General features: G+C 38.6%; 1 protein-coding gene across 1 annotated transcript in view; it reads right to left on the bottom strand.

Annotated features, from left to right (window-relative positions):
• The window catches only part of CNTNAP4 (contactin associated protein family member 4), a 234,159-nt gene that overhangs the window by 100,036 nt on the left and 110,271 nt on the right, over positions 1 to 23,852 (bottom strand). Inside the window, exon 4 of the mRNA XM_045818618.1 lies at positions 8,045 to 8,192. Within this exon, the coding sequence (XP_045674574.1) occupies positions 8,045 to 8,192 (148 nt within the window). The remainder of the gene's footprint in view (positions 1 to 8,044; positions 8,193 to 23,852) is intronic.

A 23,852-nucleotide genomic window follows, 5' to 3' on the forward strand; every position in this document is an offset into this window, starting at 1 on the left:
AATGAAGTATCAAAATGCCTCAATGTTTATTGAGATTTGTATTATTATTCAATAATAACAGTTAAAATCTCATATGAGCATCTCAGAGATATTTCTCCTTTAATCAACTGCTACTGTATAATAAATTTGTGATTTTTTATCTATTCATTAATGTTATGGTTTATACTGTGGATAATCAGATGTTTTTCTTAACTCATCCATTTAACAAGCAGGTACTAAACCAGGTCCTCCAGTAGGAGCTGGTGTTGCACCAGTGAGCGCAGTCTATCCCCGTGGGTCCTCCGCTCTGGAGGAAAAGAACAAGAGGCAACTCACCCCATGTGCAGAGACATATAATTACAAATTTTAAGTGGGGCATGAAGGAAAAGGACAGGGTTGTATGAGAGATCTGGACAGACATGATACCTCTTAAGGAAGTGACATTTAGGCTGACAGATGACCACCTGTGTAAATGCCTAGGGTCAGGAAAGAAGGACTAGTAGGGACCGGGAGAAGGGGAGGAGAGTTGACAGGGTGGGAGAGACTGGCCAGGGAGGGATGGCTCTGGAAGGAAGTGAATGGAAGGGGTCCTCGGGGAGCTGCATTGCTGGCAGATCACCTGGACCCAGTGAAAGCTGGGCTCCAAGCTCCGTTGGGACTGTTTTGGTTTGTCCTTTGCCTTAGGGCACAACACCTGGTCTTCCTGTGGCCTTTACTCCCTCAGGCAATGCCTTTCTGGCTTTTCAGTTAAAAGTCTGAGGTATTTAACAAGTCCCTGTAAATTGGCTGGACTTAAATTCCAAAGGTGGTCTTTTCATTTCCCTGTGTTCTTGGTGTCTCATCTGGGGCAAGTCAGCTCAGGAGTCAGCCCAAGATTTCAGGGGAATTTGCATGCAGGAGCTGAGTCTCTCCCTGTTTGACTCCCTGCTCTTCAGCATTCCAATCTAAATCTCCAGTCGCCCTGGCCACCTTGAATGCTGACCTCTGTCTCCCCAGCCTGGTAAAAGCATTATGATGTCCTGCAAACTGGGGTGTGTTTTTAGGACAAAGGCAGTTAACTGTGTATCTCCTGGAGTTTGCTTTCCTTCTTTGAAAAATCAGTCTTCTGAAGTTTCTGCTGGTTTTAAGTTGAACTTCACAGCCCTGAAGCAGTGTTTTAAATATACATTTTATCCAGGAATTATAAGCACTATGGGCAGCAAGATAGTCCAGTGCAAGCTGCTCTGCTGTGACTGGTACTAAAAAGCAAATTGTCTTTTTATGGGCTTTTCTAATCATTGACTTGGTCTATCAATATTTAGGATTGTAAAGTGGGCATATACTAATTCTATTATGCTTTCTTTATTTATTACCTGGAATATATCTTACAAGAGAACTTCCCTCTAGTCTTCTGTGTGGTTACCTTGAGGTATAGATTACATAGGAAAATAGAATAAATGATGTTTTTTTCCTTTCACTTATTAGTTTTCAAAATAATAAGCTGGCTCCTTATTGTCTCTCAGAAGTGACCAATGAGATTTTTGGGGTATTATTTTGAACCCATTCACTTAAACATATTTAATATGTTTCAAAACTGCAGGCACTATCCTTATTGATGCTAAAATATTTCCATCTTTGGTCAGTGGCAGCCTCTTCAGTTGGTTCTTTTGACATAATTCTGATGGGTTTTTCATAGTTTCCTTATTTTCTGGTATTGTGATAGTTAACCTTATTTTAATTTTAACATAAGTTCACTCATCATTAAATTAAAATCTTCAGTCTATAAACTTTGCAGAGAACAGGAATTTACCCCCTTTGATTTTAGGCTGACCAGAATCTATCTTTGTTGTAAATGTCAACATAAAACGGAATTGCTCAGCTATAGTATTAGCTGACAAACAATCTGAGAGCAAGGACTGTATTTAATTTACCTGAGTCAAGATTTCAGCAGTTAACTCACGGAAGTAGCTTAAAAAATGGTATTGACTTCAATTATAACTGTTCTTTATAGTGAATCTAACAGACTTACTGCTTTTTATTTTGCCCCAAACCAGATATGTGGTATGAGAAATTAGCATCTTGAAAAGACAAAAGACTGTTACCTAGCTCTATCAGGGTTTTTTTTTTCAGGCAAACATTTAGTTCTCATGCCAGTTTCTCGTATTTCTTATTAATATGTTTTCTAAACTGAACTCTAATGACATAAGTAGTCCCAACTTTCAATATTTTTTACATTATAAAATGCACATTCTTATTTTTAAAAAGTTAACATGAGTTTTGTAATTACTGACTTGTGCCATTTATGAAATAGAATCCATGATTTTCTCTTAAAGTCTGCATTTAAACAATATAACACTTCTGTACATTTCTTCTCTTCCAATCTTCTCACTCAGCTCTCCCTGTGTTCTGTGCCTGGGCTTTGCCAGGCTGAATATACCGCTTAGAAGATGAGTAAAGCCTTCCCGAGGCTCACTTAGCCTCCTCCTTTCGTCCTTCACTTGTGCAGAGGGCTAACAACAAAAAAGGACCATCTGATGATGACAGAGTGTAAGGTGAGCATGATGTGACTAGGAACAGACCGGCTGTTCCAGGAGCGGTGGAAATGTCTTCTGACCTAAATGTGGAGTATCACAGTTGTCATAAACAGGGATTTCTCTGCTGAGAAAAGGTGATGAGTAGAAGGGTTATCAGGTGTCCAATGTTCTGGCATCTCTGGGCCACACTGGAAGAAGAAGAGTTGTCTTGGGCCACACATTAAATACACTGTGACACATAATCACAAAAAAATCCCATAATGCTTTAAGTAAATGTACAATTTTGTGTTGGGCCGCATTCATAGCCATCCTGGGCTGCATGTGGTCCATGGGCCACAGGCTGGACACCCCTGAGTCTGTGTAGAAGAAGGAGAGTTGGATGTATGGCAATTGCCCGAGGTATAGTCCAAACATCCTAGTCTAGAAAAATCATAAAATCATGGCATGCGAAAGAAATGAAAATTAGTTCAGTATGGCTGGGCAGTTGGATGTTCTTATTCTGTTGAGGATGAGGAAGGGATGATCATGGATTACAAAATGAGAGTGTTTACATAAGAACCAGCGACAAGAAACTTAAAATTTACTAAGGGCAACTATCTCAGCAATTCATCCCTAATTACAAAACATTATCTCCTGTGGTTTAATTGGCACTTCCTAAGGACACCTCAGACATACTTTCCTTTCCCTGCCTTTGCTTACTTTCTTTTGGGATGTTTAGTAGAGTAATATTTCTTTATCATCAAACATTTTCTTTCTTCCAAAGGTTACTTCCTTACCTACATCCTCATCTAGGTCTGTAAACACGTTCTCAAGCACTGTGGCTAAGGCATCTGAAATTCATGCTTTCCCTTTGAACCCATAAAATTTAGCTCCTACTTCTCTCATTACTCAGGAAACAACTTCACGTTTACTGACATAAAAGTAAAACATCCTCTTTGATATGGATTTTCCATTCACTCGATGCTCCTTCATAACAACTTACTGCTTTAAGTCATCGGGATAGAGGGTAATAAAAGCATGTGTGGTGCTCACAATAGCCACTTTCCTCACAGTGTTCATAGGACCAGCTTCCACCTCGAGGTTCAGCAAACACATGTATGAAACACAAGGAGAGCTTGGCATAAAAATGCACACCACTTAAGAAACGGTATAAAGAACCTGCTTTAATTATGATAGGAATGCATTTCTGCTCTTCAAAGACACGAGAAGTTATTCAAACACAGAACTGCATACTTTTATTATTAACGGTGATGTCAAAAGTGGAAATGTTATGATTTAATAACAAAAAAATGATATTTAAATAGATTGAAATTATATATCTTCAACCCAGAGGGTTTAGAGTTCCACCCTTCCAATTTCACAGGCACTTGAATTCAACTGAGTCAACAAGAGAATTAATTCTCTCTCCTGTGCCCTTTCGGAACTCATTTATTCTCCAGTGCCCCCTCCCAGTAAATGGCACCACCTTCCAGAGAGTTCTTCAAATCTCATAACTCAGTGTCCCTCACATACAATCACTGAGCTCTCTTGATTTGACAGCCTCAGCATATTTTGAACCTGATGCAAGTCAAAGAACCTTCTCCCCTGAATCCTTGTCCCTAAGTTTGAGGCCCTGTTGTCACTTGACAAGTGAATTCAGAAGTCTCCTAACTGAGCTGCTGCCTCCCATTTGCACCCCGCATTTCGGTCGGAATGACCGTTCTCAAATACGAACTGATCTTCCAACAATCCTCACTCCTGTGCTCGACTGGGATGCCCCCTCCTCCTCTGCGGACTAGCCTCCCAGCCTCCCAGCCTCCCACGTGAAATGTCCACATCTCAGTTTCAAACTCTGTGGCTGTAATTTCTCCTACATTAATCTCAATCTATCAGTCACTTATTCCTCACATGCTACATACACTCATGCTACAAAAATTTGCAATGAGTTTGTACAATTTTTATAACATTGCCTCTTCTGACCTAAGGGTCAAACACTCCATGTTGGTTGCCATGAATGGTTCTGTTTTCACATGTACTCATGCATACCCACCCACATTCCACCTGTCTCTCTCCCCACTCTCTCACAGTGGTGAGCAAGCTGACAGCCAGCTCTGCAGGGTCATCAAAGACCCCCTGTTGTGGCTGTTATTCATGGTGCTCTTGTGGGTTATCTTAGCCATGTGTACATTGCTTTTTTGGCTTTTATTGTACACTCAGTACTATACATTTCTGTTTTGAGTTTTGTAACTCTGTAGCAACTTAGATAATGTTGTGTTTGTACTTTGCTGTGTAGAATGAAAGGACTGTTAATAAACCTAATGTTAGAAGCAAAAATCATATACAAAATAAGTCCCATATTATTCAAAAATATATATTATTTTAGAATTTCTCCCTATACCCAATACCTAGTAGAATTCTCTTTCAACAAGTATCAAAAATACTTAAAAGGTGAATGCATGAATGATTTATCTAGTTGTCAAGAGCACTGGCTTTGGAAAGTGATGGATCTGATTTTAAATCTTAGATCCCACACAGGCTGTGTAGTCCTGGGCAAGCTTCTTTATTTCTCTCAGGTTCACTTTCCCCCGTGTCTGGAGACTTGAGACACACAGGCGGTGGGTTGCGTGCAACCCTCCAGTTCTTCCTTACAGCCACAAGAGGCTCACTCAACTGCCAGCATGGACTCACCAGACCCAGGAGAGAGATGCTGCCCCCTCCCAACACCACTTTCCTTCTGTAGGGATTGCAGGAGAATGGCCTTGTGTATCTGGAGAAAATCTGGTCTGGTCCTAGATCCGGACTATGGCAGACAAAGTCTTGCAGCTGTGCTCCTGGGCCGATAGCACCTGCAGCTCTTCCCTGAGGAGAGGGGAAGCCAGCGGCCCCTTCTATTTCTGGACCAGGCAGCCCAGAGCAAGCCACAGGCCCCACTCAGCCAACAGTTCTGCTTGTCTCCGCTCACTCCTGCATGAAACGGTCATACTCATGCTCTACTTCACTGTGTTGTTAGGAGCAAATCAGAAAATGCCCAGAAAGGATAGTATCTGACACATATTAAGTGTTTAATAAATGATGTTTATATAGTACCATGTTTTAGTAAATTAATACTCTACCAGGCTGATGCTATCAAGTGTGACTATGTTGTAATAGAGAAATTAAAGTCAATTTGATCAAATACGATCCCATAAAGCACTCTCATCTAACCCACTCTGAAGTCATTTTAGGTAATCTGTGAGAGTATTTTCCCATTAAGCTTATTACTTTTCCTTTTAGCCAAAATTATACAACAGTCATTTTACAGAGAGTCCCATCAAGTCATTTTACCACATGTGTTCACATATTTGCGTTGCAGCCGTGTGGGCTCCTGGCACTGCTTCTCCAACTGCGGGCCAATGAGAAAGGAGGGCCGGCGAAACCCGCAGGCGCTCGGCTCACTCCAAGAAACAGCAAACGAAGTCACAGTGAACAGAATGTTCCCCGGGGTCTCAGACCAATAAAAGTAGGGGGAGGTTTGAGTTATTGTTAAGCACATGGCAGCAGAGAACTCAAAGGAACCTGCATGTCAGCAGTTACTTGCACAGACACAGTTTGAGTGGTGCATCAGTAATGAATAATTTACATCCTAGACTGAATATGTACTAAGTGTGTGCTACTGTGAAAATTGCTTAACATTTCTAAGACTCTATTACATGGGTGATGTTTTTGGATTAAATGAGAGTACTCTGAAGACCGTATCTGACACAGAGTAGGTGCTCCATAACTGTTAGCTACTAGTATACATGATAAATAAATATTCTGCAAGGTGGGTGCTTGGAATAGGTAGAGAAAGTACATGTAATATGAAGCATTTTGGAGTTTGCTGTGCAAATTGTCCATCCTGCTAAACTCTGTAATCCAGACACAAATAAGACAGCCTGGGTTCGGTGCTCCAAAATCGAAATTCGGGGTGGGACTACTCTTCAGGGGTGATTTCATTTAAGTGTGACAACTGTGAAGAGAGGAACTAGCACATAACAGGAGCGGCTAAGCTGAATTGTCGAAGCCACAAAAACCGGCGGGAAGTGGGGCGGAGGGTGAGACGCAGGCCACCCATGGCTTGGCAGCGTGACTCGCAGCCGGAGGGACACGAGCACGAGCTTGGCTTCTGGAGCCTGGGAGCTCGGCCGCGCACCAGCTCTATCCCTTCCCATCTGTGTAGCTTGAGCAGGTCCTCCCTTCTGGGCGTGTGTCTCCCTCTTTGCAAAGTGGGGGGACGGAGTAGTTCCCTAGTGATACTCATCTGGACTTGTTTTCAATAATAATCAACTGCTTCAAATAGTGAAGACATATAATAAACACTCAAGAAAAAATTTGCCATTTTTAGAACGATTAAAAATTAATACTATTAATATTAGTGCTATTGCTATTCTTATTGTTACTCCTGAGGTCAATGCTATGATTACTATCCTGTAGGGCCGGGCAGGGACAGGATGCTTGCTGGTGGCAGTGGACACCGGAAACATCGCTGAGAAGGCAGGGACCCGTGAAATCTATACAACAGATTCTCTGTCTGACTCAGGTTAGACAACTTCAACAAGGTGTCTGCCCTCTGTGTGACACGCCTGCCTTGCATGTATCTAAACAGAGTGAACCAGATCTAACATCACAACGTGGCAACAACGTGTAAAGAAAGCTTCAGTGGCTGAAACAATAGGGTTCACTAGGGGACTAACGGAGCAGTGGAAGTGAACAGTCCTGAGTAATTCTCCACTCTCCCGTGTGCTAGTTGGGAGACATGGGGCAAATCATGGATTCTCTCCAAACCTCAGGCTGCTCATCTGATGACTGTAGATCACATTTACCAACTCACTGTTCTAGAATAAAAGAGCGTCAACAGGATGGTGAGGCTTGAGGTGGGCTATCAATAACGCTTAGGTCCCTGCCCCACAAAAAGATGTAATAGAAATGCTTCATTAAGAGGAGACTAAGTGAAATCTGTGGTTTCTACCCTTTTTTATGTGAAAGTATTCCAAACACAAATTATATTCTGGCAGAGGTCTTTACTTTTTCTATGAATTTATGCTGAGAGCACAGCATAAGTGAGTTGAGTGGTGTGTTATTTTTAGGCTAGAGAAAAAAACACATTCTTTGGCCTCCTAAAGATCACTGGTTACACTACACAGTACACTGATTCTTCTATGAAACTGGGGGAGCCCAAATGAAACAACCAAATATATTCCAGTGGGGGGAGAAGCTCTGATACTTGAGAGTTAGGATCCAGTCAACAATATTTGATTTGGATAAATGGGTTCCCATATGTCTACAAACATGTTATCTGTACTTACCTATCTCTATATGGATTTGTCTATCCATAAAATGCTTCCATTTCTGATTTAAAATATGAAAGCATTTTAAAAATGCTTTCATTTCCGATTTGTCTATTGGCACGTATGGGCACACAAAAAGCTTTCCACAAAAACCACTCAGTTTTATCTCTCTTTACATATCTATAAAGTCAATTTCTGCATGGAGTTTGGCTTTTAAATCATCTCCTTTGATGCCTATTTCAGTGTGTTAGGTAAACAACCACTTACTATATGCACATCCAAACACCTCGATTCGCATTCCAATTCTGCCCTTGGGGTTCCACTCCACAGGGATGAAGCGCAGGAACCTGGCTTTGATGGAAGGCTGGAGTCGGTAGTGCACAACACTGTCTGCGTTGGCATTTCCTGAAAACCCCTAGAAGGGAGGAGAAGGAGGAAATCATTGGACCCAAAGTAGGTTCATTTCACCTTGTTGCCTTGAGTGTCGATGAGCAATGCCTGATTTGGTTTTTTACTACAACGATGGCTAGCTTCTTTAAGAAAACCAGATTAGCAGTGATGCCGTCATGTCTCCCCATCCACCGAAGTTACTGTTGCCTAAAGTTTTCTTTATATTCAAAGTAGTTTAAATTCCACCATCCCCATTAATCCAGCTTTTAACTATGATCCCTTCAATAAAATGTGTTCCTATAAAAGCGCAGATTAAACTTAAAACATAGGGAACAGCACAATGGTTAAAAATGAGAAAATCTTCCAGAAGTCAAAAGCCATGATCAGCAAAGCTACTCGCATCGCTGATGGACCAGTAAGGTCATGACGTCTGCTGATCCACTTTCTCATCTTGCTCATTACCATAAACAAATGCATCACCCACCCTTCAAGTCAGAACTACACTCTATATCAGGTTGTTAAACTTCACTCCACTGCTGGAGAAGCACATTAAAAACTGTGAGGGGAAACTGGAAGCAACAGCAATTTGGAAAAACCTGTGATTAGATGAACAGACTCTAGAATTTGAAAACTAGAAAGACCTTGAGAATGATGCTAAATGAGCACAAATTGCAGTGAGGAAATTAAAGGTGAGACAGGTGGGGAAATAAACAAACAAAAAACCTGGCATTTGGCAGAACTATTACACAGTAATATTAGGAGGTATGTTCCCTCCACAATATCAGGACGCATCTACCTAACACATAGCTTACCTACAAAACCCACACACTACAGCACCTAACATCGAAGCCAGCTTTGTTTTCTCCTACGTGATACACTGTAAGGCTTCATATCGGAAACAGTTAGGATGAAGCAGAACTTGTTCTCAAAAATTTGTATTTGTTTCCCCTCCTCCTGCTCCTTCCTTTATTGAACTTTAACAATCAGCAAATATAGACACAAAAGAAGGGATGATGGTACTACCTGTTTCAGGCTCTCTTACATCTTAGCAACACGGGATCAACAGGTAAGATCAACCTCACGTAGATTGCACAGGCAGAGGCAAATGCGTTAGAAATACCAATATCCAGGGAGCTTCTTTATTTGCCTACTTTTCTTTCTACTTCACAAATACCCCTTCACCAGCGTTTACAAAAAATATTTTCTAATAAGTAAAAACAAACAGGTTGGGTATTTCACAGTCAAATTAATTTGATTTGATTCCCCTCATCAATCAATCCTCTCCATCCTTCCCCCACCCGCACCAATACCCCCATACACCCAATTCTCAGGCTCACACCCCAGGACAGTTCTGTGATGGCACCTCCACAGTACATCAAGGATGGGGGCATCCTTCTTCATCCCAGCTGTGACCAACAATGCACGATCCCACCAGAACTTCCTCAATAGCTTCTTTCTCACTGTTTTATGCTTCTGTTCCCCCTCACCATCCCCTTCCCCATCCTGAGTCTCTCCTCCTTTGAGCAATTAGTAAGATTTGTTTATCTTCAGCTGAGGACATGAGAGAGAGGGAGAGAAACACTGATGTGAGAAACGTACTCACCCCAACTAAGGACCGAACCCACAATCCAGGCATGTGCCCTGACTGGGAACAGAGCCTTTCAGTCCGTAGGACAAAGCACCAACCAAGGGAGCCACACCAGCCAGGGCTCAGTGAGATTTTTAAAGGTAAATTAAACTGTGTCACCCTCACTGCTTCTTGAAGCAGAATCCAAACTCCTCAACAAACATACACAGTCTTTGACAAAACCCTCCCTTATGTGTGAGCCACACTGCACCTCTGTGCAGAAGCCAAGCTCCGTCCTTAGTTCGCTCCTCTCCGGGGGTTCTTCCCTCCGGTCTTTGCTCAGCCAGTTGATCCTGCCATTTCAGGCCTCGGTCAAAATGTTACCACCTAAGGCAGGCCCTTCCTGGCTCCAGCTCCTAAAGCAGCATATCTGATGCGCCTGCAGCTTATCTTCCTGGTTTATTTCCTTTATATTCTCATTGTTTGGGGTCTTCTTGTGTTTGATGACACAGTTCAGCAGGCTCCTCAATGGCAGGACCTCTCGGGGCACAGCAGATGCGAATGAGCCCATGTGTGTGCTACATCTCCCACAACAAGGACAGCGGCCCAAGGGGTTTCACACGTGTCAGGGCCACATGTCTAGTTGTTATTTCCCAGAACGCAAATAGGAGAACACCGCTTACTCCCACAGACATTTGGACTCTGATAACCAGACCCCTCTAGAAAGTTCCATCCTGCTCCACAGGTTAAAACGCCCCACCCTGGGCACTGGGTGCGTGTGTGTTTACTGGCTCTCTAACTCAGGGTAGTGTGCACCCAGGGTCGAGAACCTGGTCTATAGACATTCGGTCCTAATCAGACTTCTTATACTCTGATTCTATTTTCCTGGGAGCCACTCGCAGGCCGATACTATCCCTAATTAGTATTTCTTTCAATGAACAGCTGGATGATGAATTAGCTCCAAAAGAGCTCCCACTTTTTCAAAATGAATGCGACTTCCTAGATGTAGACAGATGCCACTGCAATGGTCCCAGCGTCTTAGGGGACTGGGAGGAAAGACACACGGCGGTGGTGGCACCAGGCAAGCAGAGCAGGAAGATGTACACATAACAGCCTTTCCCACTTTCCTGACTGATTCTGAGTTATTTGAATATTGAGAAAATAAAGAAGAAATATAAGATACTTAGTTTGTATATGTAATAAAAATATCTTGGCACATTCAAAATTTTAAGCAGTTTTTTCTTACAAAGGTTGAGGGAGATTGTGAGGCAGGAGACATGGGTTTCTTAACATGTTTCAGTCACATCTATTTTTTATTCATTTACTTACTTATTTACTTAATAATTTTTTTAGAGAGAGGGGAAGGGAGGTAGAAGGGAAGGGAAAGAAACATCAATGTGCAAAAGAAACATCGATTGGTTGCCTCTGGCAACCCTGGCGTGTGCCCGGACTGGGAATCGAACCAGTAACCTTTTGGTTCATAGACCAGCATTCATCCCACCAAGCCATACCAGTCAGGGTCATATCTAAATTTTTTAATGAATATATATTAACTTTATAATAATTAGTAACACACAGACATAGAAAGTGCGTGCAGTGACAGAGCAGATGGTAACATTATTTAGTAGTGCTCTGGGTGCCTGAAATAAACTTTCTGAGATCAGTGCCACTGGAAAAATATGCACCATTACTGTTAATTAAATAGAAGGGTAGGCAAAAGTCAGTTTCCAGTTGTAACACAAATAAATGATACAAGAATAAACTGTTTTGTGTACTCACAATGGTAAGCCTACTTTTTGCTCACTCCTGTATTTTAACTGAACAATAATATTTGTACTATTTTGCTCCATGTGTTGAAGTTTTTTCCAATAAATTGTACAAGATAACAAAGATTTTGCTGTGAGATCAAGTATTTAATGGGGATTTTTTTTTCAGAATGTTTGTGAATGAGGCATAGGATTTATGTTCTATTGCTCTATAAATAAAAAGTCCCATGCGCACTACCAGGTTTCAAATACATGTCCTTTGCCTAGAAGACATTCCTCAATGCTATAAAGATTATCCGTGCCCTCCCAATTCAGAAAAGAAATCACTAGTTTAAATATCTCTCAAAAATTTTATTATGTGAATGTGTGTGCCCTCTCTTGTGGGTCGGAGTGACTGGAGGCGCTGCTCAGGGTGCAGATTTCCGGATCCTGTGCCTCCCGCCCTGAACCCATGGGCGGGCTGGGCTCAGCATTTCTGACACACGTCACACTAAAATTGTGCCTAAAAATTCTGATTTGTGGATAAACTGTGCTCTTTTTCCCTCCCTGTATTATCTCAAAACTTTCTCAGAGAGGGGAAAGATTTCAGAGGAAGAGTTCACGAGGGCTAACTTGTGCAGGGAGAAATAAGCATCAACCGTTTTGTGTCACTGATCTGAATGTCTTCAAAGTCCAGCCTGTGTCTCAGCCTCAGACACAGAAATGTACTATGTAGCTTTAATACTTGCGTCAACCCTACGGAGCAGTCATTTTCTACCCACTTCAAAACTGAGGGTAATGAAAATTATGGAGGTCATGTGCCGAAAGCCACACAGCTAGAACACGGCAGAGCAGGGATTTCATTCCAGCCTTTTTTTCCCCTCCAAAGTCCATAATTTAGCTAAGCCATCAAAAGGCCTCATTCTAACAGAATATGAAAGCCAACAACTCACCCTAAAGGAAAGCTGATATTTTATTTGAGGCTTTTTAAATTTTCTCATAATTTATATTTAAAGTATTTGACACACTTGAGAGTAACGCAACTTAAATTACTGCTGAGCTGGGACACAGCTCTGCCAGCTGACTCGTACAGACAAAAGGACTGCTCCAGTAAACTTTACGTTTTTCTCACAACTATTGGAGTTGAAAGAAAATAAAAGGCAAATGTTCAATCATCAACAGGACTTTTGCATCTCAATGATAACCTCCTAAGAGATACAGAATGTAAAGAAATATGCTATTACATCATCAAACATATGAAATATCTACATGTAAAATTAAGGTAATATGTCTTATGTGATAACAAAAAGCCTTAATTGCATTTTTTCTTTCCTTTGAGACCTGATGATTTGCACACCCAATGAGGTGTTCATAGATGGTCTGGAAGTGTGTTGATAACTTATGGGGTTTATGATTAAAGTTTTTCACAGGATCTTAAGTATTTCCATAATGATTCTAAAGTTTATGAAGAAGTACGATAGCATTAGATTCTTTTTTGAATATTAATTGAGCAGCTCATCTAAGAAAGCCAAGCCACATGAAGAGAAATGCCCACAGGGCAATTCACAGGGGTCCAAAGTGCTGCTGCTGTGAATCAGAGACATGGGACCAGTGATGTGTGGCTATAGAGCAGACGCTCTAATTACACAAACATTGGTTAAGCTCCCACCAAATTAAACAGCAGCATTAGCAGCAATTCTACACAACCAACAGGCAAACATGAACACCCGACCTTTCTTATTATGACAATTGCTCACATAGCTGACTTACATATGACCTACTTCCAAGTACAACTCATTTTGACACTGTCAGCTGACATTCAGACACTAAATTTATCATACCAGCGTGCTGTCTAATGGAAGTCAGATCTTTGTGATGTGAGTTATAAATATTTACCAAGCATGCTTCCCAAGAGATTGTTTTTTAAAAAGTACAAAGGAAAAGCAAAAAGAAGAACTACTGAAAAGCGGAAAATTTTCTAACATATACCCAAATAAGAATAACTTATAAACATACGTTGAACAAGATATTGTAACAATATCTATAAAAGTCAATTCTATCTTGTAAGTGTGAATGTAATTCACTTACTGTAATAGAGTAACAGCAATGAGAGTATAGAAATCAAATTATAAAGTTGTTTTGTTCTCTGTATATAATAAATCTCAATTTTCAAAAGGAGCACAGAATTTTATTAATATAAAATAAGTTTCTACCATCCTTCAGAAAATATTCCATATCTTTAAAATATTTATTTGAAGGGATACAAAATTATTAACAATATTTCAGTGAGGTCCCCTGTGTCAGCCATTACGTTATATCTGTGGAGACACAAAGTTACAAAATAAACTGCTTAGGCTCTTTCCCACAGGAGGGTTTGAACCCTCAAGACAGACAGACCAAGTGGCAAGAGAGAAAACACATGTAAAATACAACCTTCACTGTAGTCCATAACTATCATTGAGACACAGCAATAAATTGTTTTATGGAAGATATATGGGCAGGTCATTAAGCTTAAATTTATATTAGGATAATATATGTACAATTTTGTGGAAGACTAAAATTTTATTGAGATGGAAAATAACTTTTAACTAAAAAATTCATCATATTACGGTCGTGGCAGACTACTAAATTCTGAACAACCTCCTGCTAGAAAGGTTGTCCAAAATGAAAAATAGGGAATAGAGCACTAAGAGACAATAGAATATTACATGTCCAGGGCTTGGGAGACCAAAAAAAAAAAACCCTGAAAATGGAACCTACCTTTGAGGCCCTGTTCTCTTCATAGGTGACTAAAGGATTCCTGGAACGGAAAGACCAGACACTGAGAACCCCAGCAGACCTCCTGACTGCTCCACAGAGTCAGGGACGAGGTTTTAGCTCTAGGTCCCTCAAGGATGAAACGCCCTGTGAGCTGCCACAGGTTTTGTGTCAGAGCTTTGAGGGTCTACAACTTAGGATAAATGCCAGGTCAGAGACAGACAACTCCACACAGATTAAAACTCCGCTTCCGATCTTCTCAATCTGTGAGGTTATGTTAAGAGAGTTCAGGGAGGTCTAGCGCTCCTTGCTGCGCAGAAGCAAATGCAGTTACACTCTGTAGAAAGAAAACTGTCTAGATCCCAAATTAGCTCTACAATTTTTCCACAGATAATGTCCTATACCCAACAGAAAATAATAAAACAGCAGTAAAAAAAGTGTCCTTAAAGGAACCTTTTTTAAGATTGTTTATTTACTTATTTTCAGAGAGAGGGAAAGGGAGGGAGAAAGAGAGGGAAAGAAACATCGATGTGAGAAATATCAGTTGGCTGCCTCTCTCACACCCCCAACCAAAGGTCTGGCCTACAACCAAGGCATGTGCCCTGACTGGGAATCGAACCAGCAGCCTCTCGGTTCACAGGCCGCCACTGAATCAATCCACTGAACCACACCAGCCAGGGCTCCTTAAAGGAACTTTATTTTCTTTAATACACACACACACACACACACACACACACCCCATAGTAAATAGAAAAGTCATCAGCTCTATAGTTAAAAACCTTGGAAATCATCACTCTACCATATATAACTGACTTTCCTTAGACTAGTCAAAAAACAGGTTACATGGTACTGTGGACTGAATTGCGTCCCTCCAAAATTCGCTCCTTAAAGCCCTAGCCACTAGGATGATGTATTTGGAGATAGAACATTTGAGAGGTAATTAGGATGAAATGAAGTCATGAGGGTGGGGCCCCCATAACGTGTTTAGTGTCCCTACAGGAAGGGAAGGAGACCAGAGCTCTCTCCCTTACCAGGTGAGAACAGAGTGAGATGGCCGGTGTCTGCGAGCCAAGAAGTGGGCCTCTCCGGGAACCAACTCAGCCAGCAGCTTCATCTTGGACTTCCCAACCTCCAGAACTATGAGAAATAAATCTCTGTTGTTTAAGCCACCCAGTCCAGTCTGCAGAGGCAAAACCATCACTAGAACCAGACTCCCATATTTCACAGATGTTAGAATGATCAGAGCATGAGTTAGAAACAACTGTGATTAATACGCTAACGACTCTAAAGGGGAAAGTAGACAACATGCAAGAACAGATGGGCAGTGTAAACGGAGATGGAAAATCTAAGAAAGAACCACAGGGAAACACTGGAAATCAAAAGCACTGTGACAGCCGCAAAGAATGTCTTTGATGGGCACATCAATAGATTCAACACAGCAAGAAAGGGATCAGTGGAAAGGAAGAAAAGACAAACTTCCCAAAGTATAATGCAAAAAGAAAAAAGCAGAAGGGAATACCCAAGAACTGTGGGACAATGGCAAATGTTTCAACACGTGCATAACCAGAATACCAGAGTGTAAAGAAAGAGAGACTGGAACAAAAAGAAGTATTTAAAGTACTAATGGACAACGACTGCCCCAAGTTAATGACAGACACCAAACTAGATCCAAGAATTTCAGAAAAACAAGCAGGCAGGAAATCAAAATGAAAACTATACTGAGTCAGAACATATTCAAACGTCAGAAAAACCAAAGATAAAGAGAACATTTTAATAGAAGACAGAGAAAAATAAATAACTAACCTATGGAGAAACCAGGATAAAAATTCCATTGCATTTCTCAACAGAAAAAATGTAAGTAGGGAATGAGCAGAGTGAAATATTTGAAGTATTGAAAAAGGTGAAAATAAACCTAGAAGTCTATATCCAGAAAAATTATCCTTAAAAAGTGAAGGAGAAATAAAAACTTTCTCAGACAAAAACTGACAGGATTTATTGCTAGAAAGCCACTCTGCAAGAAATATTTTAAAGTTCTTCTGACATAAGGAAAATTATATAGGTCAGAGACTTGGTTCTATACACAGAAAGGAAGAGTGTGTGAGAAGAAATAGAAGGTAAGATAAAATAACTTACTTTTATTATTCTAAGTTACAAGATAACTATTTCAAGAAATAATAGTAAGAATATATTGGGCAATTATAACATTAATAAATTAAACTGATAATAGTAATGTCACAAAGAATGAAAGGGAGAAACTGGGAGTACTCTGTTATCTCTGTTATAAGGTACCTGCAGTACTTAATAAGTAGTATGTTATCTGAAGAGGAACTTTGATTAGGCAAGGGCAGCCACTAAAATTTTTTTAAAGTATAAATGAATCATTCAAAATTCTCAGTTAAACTCAGATAAGGCATCAAAATGGAAGAGCAAAAATCAAAGACAAATGCAACAAATAAAAGAGTTCCAAACACAGTAGATAGCAATCCAAATATATCGATAATCACTTTAAAAGTGAATAAGCTAAAGAAAAGTAAGTGATCTAAATACACTATTTAAAAGACAGGGCCATCAGGGTACAAGGAATGACCAGACCCAACTACATGCTATCTATAAGAAATCCATTTTAAATATAAAGACTAAGATAAATTAAAAAGGCACAAAGATTTACCATGCTAATGCCAAAATTCCAGACATAGTAAAATTAAAACCACCAGATCAATAAAACAGTAACTCAGAAGAGTTCATTGTGAATAGAAGAACAGTCAAGAACTGGGAGCTTTCAAGCCAAAACTGATATATGGCTCAAAGGCATGACATTACAGGGTGGCTTATAAAGTGAAAATGAGGAAGCTGTTTAACCTTCATGATGACCGGTTATTACAATGGGGTTTTTCAAATGGCAGGGGACTGATTATCTTACACCATTTTTAGAAGGATGACAAGTTTCTTTTACGATTATCAGAGGCATTTATAAAAAAACAAACCAAGTTTCCCTTATGTTAATAAAATAAGCTAGATTTGTTTACATGGCTTACATGGGTTTGTCCGCTCAGGGAATTTTCAAACTTGGTTTCCAGTTTGTATTTTACGTTAACACTAACACTAATCTAAAGAAAGCTGGAGTCATTGTATCAATCTCAGGCAAAGAAGACTGCAAAACAAGGAAAATTATCAGAGATAATAGACAACATTGCATGACAAAGCAATCTATTTTCCAGGATGGTACAACAATCCTCTCTGTACATGCGCCTAATGACAGTCAAAATAGATGAGGCAAATACTAATAGAACTACAAGGAAAAATAAACAAATCCTTTCTTATAGCTGGAGTAACTGATATATCAAGGAGATATAAAAAGAGTAAGAACATAGAAGACCTGTTTATCTCTATTAACCAACAGGGTCTTATTGACAATTTTGAGAACATTTCCATACAAGCTCATATGAAACATTCACCAAGACAGAATGCATTGTGGGCTCTGAAATGCACTCTAACAAATTTAAAAGAATATAAATCATACAAAGTATGCTCTTAAACCAAAAGTAAGCTAGAAATCAGTAACAGAAAGATAGCTAGAAAGCCCCCAAGTATTTGAAAATAACCCAAGTTAAAGCAGAACTCTCAAGTGAAAATGTTAAAAATTGGTCTAAATGAAAATAAAACTATAATTTATGAAAACTTGTGGAATACATCAACATTTCTAGCATTTAATGCATATATTAGAAAAACAAAATCTAAATAAATAATCTGTATCCATGTTAAACTACAGAATGTAGAGCAAGGTTAAAATAAGCAGAAGAAAAGGAATAATAGGTATTAGAGCACAAACTAGGAAATTAAAAACAGAAAAACAGAAAAAAATCAAGACCAAAAAGCTAGTTCTTTGAAAAGTCTGCTAGTCATGGCATCCAAGGAGAAGTAAGAGACGATGCAAACTGTCAGTCCCACAAGTGGGAGAGCAGTCACCGCTGTCGAGCACAGGGACATCAAAGAGAAACGGGCAGATGCATGAGCTAAGGACGGATGTTCAAGGACGGATGTTCAAACATTAGGAGGAAAAGCATAGTAAATTTAACCCAGGAATGAAACAGGAAGTAAATGATAAAAATAAGGCTTTGAAAGGCATCATTAAAATTAATGATACCTAAGCTAGACTGATCAAAGAAAAGAAAAAAAGAGGACACAAATAACCACTATTAGGAATGAAAAAAAAAGCATCTTATTATGATACCACATTCATTAGAATGATGTAAGAGGATACCCTGAATAATTTTATGCCAATAATACTGAAAATTAGGTGGACAAATTGCTAATGGCAACTTTCCAAAACAGATGAGAAATGAGAAAATGTAAGTTGCCTGTATTTATTGGTGAAATTAAATCCATAATTAAAATAACATTCCCATGCAGAAAATTCCAGGCCCTGGTGTCTTCCCTAGTGAATTCTTCTAAACATTTATGAACAAAATACCAATCGTATTAATAAGCACCTTCAAAATTAGGAAAACAGGGTGTTTCCCAACTTGTTTACTAAGACCAGTAAACTTTAAAATCAAAATCTGACAAAAAAAAAACTTGCAATAAGGAAAATAGAAGCTAATCTTCTTTGTAAACATAGTTCCAACAATCCTTTGAAAAACTTGCAAAATTATTCAAGAATACAGAAATATAGAAAAGTATAATCAATCATAGCTTAATCAAGTTTATTCCAGAAATAATATAAAGATTACTTAATATTTAAAATCCATTTAATGCAATTAAACTGAAAACATATGGTCTTCTAAACAGAAGCAGAGAGACCATTTGATTTAATTCAACATCTAAACATAATTAAAACTTTTAGCCAGGAAGGGAAATTCTATATCTGTAAAGAATATCTATAAAAATCTTACAATAAGCATCACTTATAAGAGGAAATGCTGAGACCCCCTCATTCAACATACAGTGAGTAATCTAATTAGTGTAATAAGGCAAGAAAATATTCAACAGATAACAAAGATTGTAAAGAAAGAAATAAAACTGCTATTATTCATAGGTTGCATAATTCTGTACATAGAACTTTTTTTACTCTAACAGTGAGTTTAGCAAATTTACGAGATAAAGGTTTGTATATAAATATCAGAAGAGCCAACATCCAGAACACTAACAGCACCAAACACTGATGAGGAGGCGGAGCAACAAGAACTCTCATGCACTTTTAGTAGAAATACAAAGGGACAGGAATCACCAAAACACTCTTAAAGAAAAACAAAGTTGGAGGAGTTCATTTGTTGGTTATCCAGTCTTATAATATTACATAAAAAAAAGAAAAAGAAAATGTCACATTGCCAGTTATTCAAACAGACTAATAGAGCCTAACAGAGAACCCAGAAACAGACTCAACATGTATGGAGAGTGAATTTTTGACAATGTTTGCAATGCAGGGCAGGGAGAAAAACCCCTCTTTTAAATACACGGTGCTAGATGAATGGATTGTCCACACTGGAAGATATATAAGTAAATAAAATAAAAGGTTGATCACTACCTTAAATCATACGCAGAAACAAACTGCAGTGAGAATGTAGACCTCAAAGCGAGAGACAAGACAATAAAGCCACTGCAAGACAGCACAGCTCAGCACCTTCACAGCTTCGCGGAGTGCAAGGGTTTCTGCAGTGTGACAGAAAAGGCACTGACCATAAGAGGAAAGGTTGAGAAATCAGAATACATTACACGTTAAGAACTTCTGTTCATTGAAAGGTAGTATTAAAATAATGAAAACCGATTCTATGGAATGGGAGAACCTCTTTTTCAGTAATATTATTGTACAGAATATATAGGGAATTACAAAGCAGTAAGAAAAAGGACAAAAGAAGTATCTAAATGACTAACAAATCTATGAAATGGGGTCCAGTCTCATGTGTCGTGGGGGCTGCAAATTAAAACCACAGACTGTGACACCAACCAGCACAGTTAAAATTAAGGGAAACAATAAAAAGCTAGAGTACCATATGATCTCACCTATAAGTGGAGCATAATAAACTAAACAAACAAGCGAGCAAAATATAACCAGAGACATTGAAATAAAGAACAAACTGACAGTAACCAGAGGGGAGGGGATAACAGAGGAAAAGGGGGAAGGGTCATCAAAGAACATGTCTAAAGGACCCATGGATAAAGCCAATGGGGGAAAGGACTGAGGGAGGGGGTGGGGGTGGGGGGAAGTGGTCACAGGAAGATGGAGACAACTGTACATGAACAATGATAAAAAATAAATTTTACAAAACAACAAAAAGCTAAAAAATAAATTGACAATACCAAGTTGTCAAGAATGCGGAACAAATAGAATCTTTATACACTGCTGTTGAGTGTGTAAGTCAGTACACTCTCCATAAAAAGTCTTTCATATATTCTACTAAAGTTAAATGTACATTTATTTTAAGGGCCAGCAATTCCAGTCTAAGAATGTACTCAACAAAAAAGCAGGCACTGTGTCCCACAAGGCTGGCATATGACTGTTTTTGAACTATTATTTAGAGTAGCCCCACATGTCCATCTGTAGAATGGATAAACAAATTTGGATATATTCATATGATGAAATGTTGTAAAGCAATGAAAATGAGTCAATGATACCTATACACAATGACAAGGATGTGTTTTACAAGCGTCATGTTAACCAAAGAAGCCAGATATTAACAGTATACATTGCACTGATTTCTTCAGCATGCAATTCCAAACAGGCAATAGAAATCACGATAGTGACTACTTTGGAAAAAGAGGGAGGCAGTGAGGGCCAGGAAGAGGGCATGAAAGGAGCTGTTTGAGATACTGTGGCATTCCTGGCCTGGGCAATATTTACACAGTGAGTTTGCATTTTGATACTTTGAGGATAGTATGGGCTGTATAGATATATCCCTTTCATACTTTTCTGGATGTGTGGTGTACTTCAACATAAAAAGTTAGATGAAAATAATCATACTAACTGTGGAAAAGAAATGTCCTTAACACTTTAAAAAACAGTGCAGTGAAGATAAGATTTAAATTTGTACCTATCTGTCCAAGCAAAAAGAGATTTTGAAGAATATCCCATTAAAATTATATTTTCCAGTCTTGCACTTTTTTATAGATCATTAAGAACACTACGAGAAGTACCTTTCAACTTCGGATTTTAGATATCATATAATTTATCACTCATTATGCCATAAAGAGCTCCATTAACATCTTTCCTTTTTATCATTAAGATTAAAAAGAATAATGGCATTCTTATGACCATTACCATTAAAATAACTATTGTTCAATGATGAAAGAAAACTGAGTTCTCTATTAGAGACATTATGAAATTTAAAGTAAATTATTCCTCACTTACCTCTGTATTCTATTAGTGTTTTTATAGTTTTTCAAATATACTGATTAGCTTTCAGAGTGCTTAAAAATGCCGTTTATTTACTAAATGAATTGCTAATAGTTTTCCCAAGTAGAAACTTAAATATGTGTTTCAGAAAGAGACTAAATAAATTAACCAATCTCTCTAACACAATAAAATCAAATATCAACTTTATTATACTTAATTTGAAAACCTGAAGTGTTTAAAAAGTGTGGATAGAGTTCAATTAGCCCTTACTATTCCTTATAGTTTTAGAGTTAATAACTCTCATGTAGGCCTCTGCCATTCACTATTTCACATACATTAAATATACTATACTATCTTCATTTAGATCATAACCTAAGCTTTCATAGCTTGTCACGCATGGTAGCTACGTGACTTCCAAGGTGTGCCTAAATGTAACACTGAGTCTCTGAAGACACAAAGATTAATGGCCTCTGAAGTATCCTATTTAAACTTGGTGTCAACTTTAAATTTTACCAAATATTTTTAGAATGCATAGACAAAAATACAATGCAGTATTATTTTGGGTTGTTTGACCTTCATATTCTTTATAATTTGGTCACAGAATTAGTTTCATTATAGAAATTCAAAAGAGACACTACTTACTTAGTAATAACATAATCAGGGAGCAAAAAAATGTGCAGACTTTCTTAACCTATTCTTCACCAAAGAAACTGACTCATCTGTCCTCTGGGAGCAGAGAGTGAATAAAAATGCATGCAGCAGACACTGGGTTAGAGCAACTGAGACAACAGTGTTTTTATTTGAATCAATAATAACACCTGCCTACTTGCATTGCCTTCGAAACACTACCAGATGTAATAAAACAACAAAAGTAACCAGTTAATGACTCACACACTCATGGGTATCTTGATATAGATAATGAAGCAAAGAGTAGAGAAAACATAAATGCTTTATTGCTCCATTTTTAATGCTAGAACGCCTGAGATTTAGGAAATACTTCCTCTACTCAACACAGACAATACAAACTCATTTATTCCATGTTCAAATATCTTTTTATCTTTGTAGACAAATTTTCTCAAGCCCCAATCATCATTATTTTAACAAATGAAAGATTAATAATGCCTTAACTTCCCTTCATAAAGAGAAATTAAAGGTGTCCATCCAAACCTTTGACCTGGTGACTTCAGTTCACCCTGAAAAAGACCTATCGTGGTTCTTAACAGATAGGGATCTATGGATTAATTGCTGGAGAAACTCCAGTGAGATGTTTTCCCAAACCTCAGTTTCTTCACCTACAAATTGAGACTAGAAATCATTACTCCCAAGTGTGAAGTGTGAACTAAGTAAATAAAGAGGTCACCATCCCCCTGGCTCACGAGGAGCCTCGGTGACACGCAGCGGTGGCTGCTGAGTGGCGCAGCGATGGAGTCCTCACAGATGCCTCTCTGTCACTGACAGCTAATTAGCCTGACCAAATCACATCATTTGAGCTTAATATCAGAGTCTCCCAGCCAAACAGTTGAAAGAGAAATAGCAACTCTTCTAAATGTCCTTCCATCAAAGTGACAATCCCATTTAGGAAGTAAAGCCAAATACTTAGTAGTTGACAGTATTTTTAACCTCAAGACAAAAATACTCAGAAATTACCTACCAGAAAAGTTACATAAACAAATTTTTTAAATTTCTTGAATGGAGAGCTTTATTTATTTTTTAATTAGTCTGTGTTTGAATACAAAGTTTGGAAATTATACTTCAGTAATGTAATTGTCACACCAGGCAGCAATAAGAGATTCCTAAATACCCATATTATTTCTGTTCCAATGCAACTGAGATTAGTTGATGAGCATTTAAAAAATATTTCAAAAGTCTAAACATAGATAATGTTTATAGATATCTACATGAATCCTTGAAGTCAGCTTATAAAGCATTGCATGTGGTTTTAATTATGCTATATAGGTATTAAAATTCTACTTACTTGAATTTTAAGAAACCGCAAGATTATAATATGTGGAGTAACCATAAGCCTTCCCTTAAGGAGCCAGATTCAATGCCTTGTAGCTGTCTATAGACAGCAAAACTAAAATGAATGAATCTGAAGGCAATCTTTACTAGAATTCCAGTGACACACTAGGGGGGCCTATTACTTCATATTTAAATAATATTTATCTTATTTCAATATTCCATATAGAGTCCATTGTTCTGTACATTCAAATATCCTTCTGAATTCTTCCAGAACAGTCATAAATCCTTAAACCACAAATGCAACAATTATGAATAAGAGAATGA

The sequence above is a fragment of the Phyllostomus hastatus genome, unplaced genomic scaffold (genome assembly GCF_019186645.2).
Source record: "Phyllostomus hastatus isolate PE091 unplaced genomic scaffold, TTU_PhHast_1.1 phas_scaffold_345, whole genome shotgun sequence".
Lineage (NCBI taxonomy): Eukaryota > Metazoa > Chordata > Mammalia > Chiroptera > Phyllostomidae > Phyllostomus > Phyllostomus hastatus.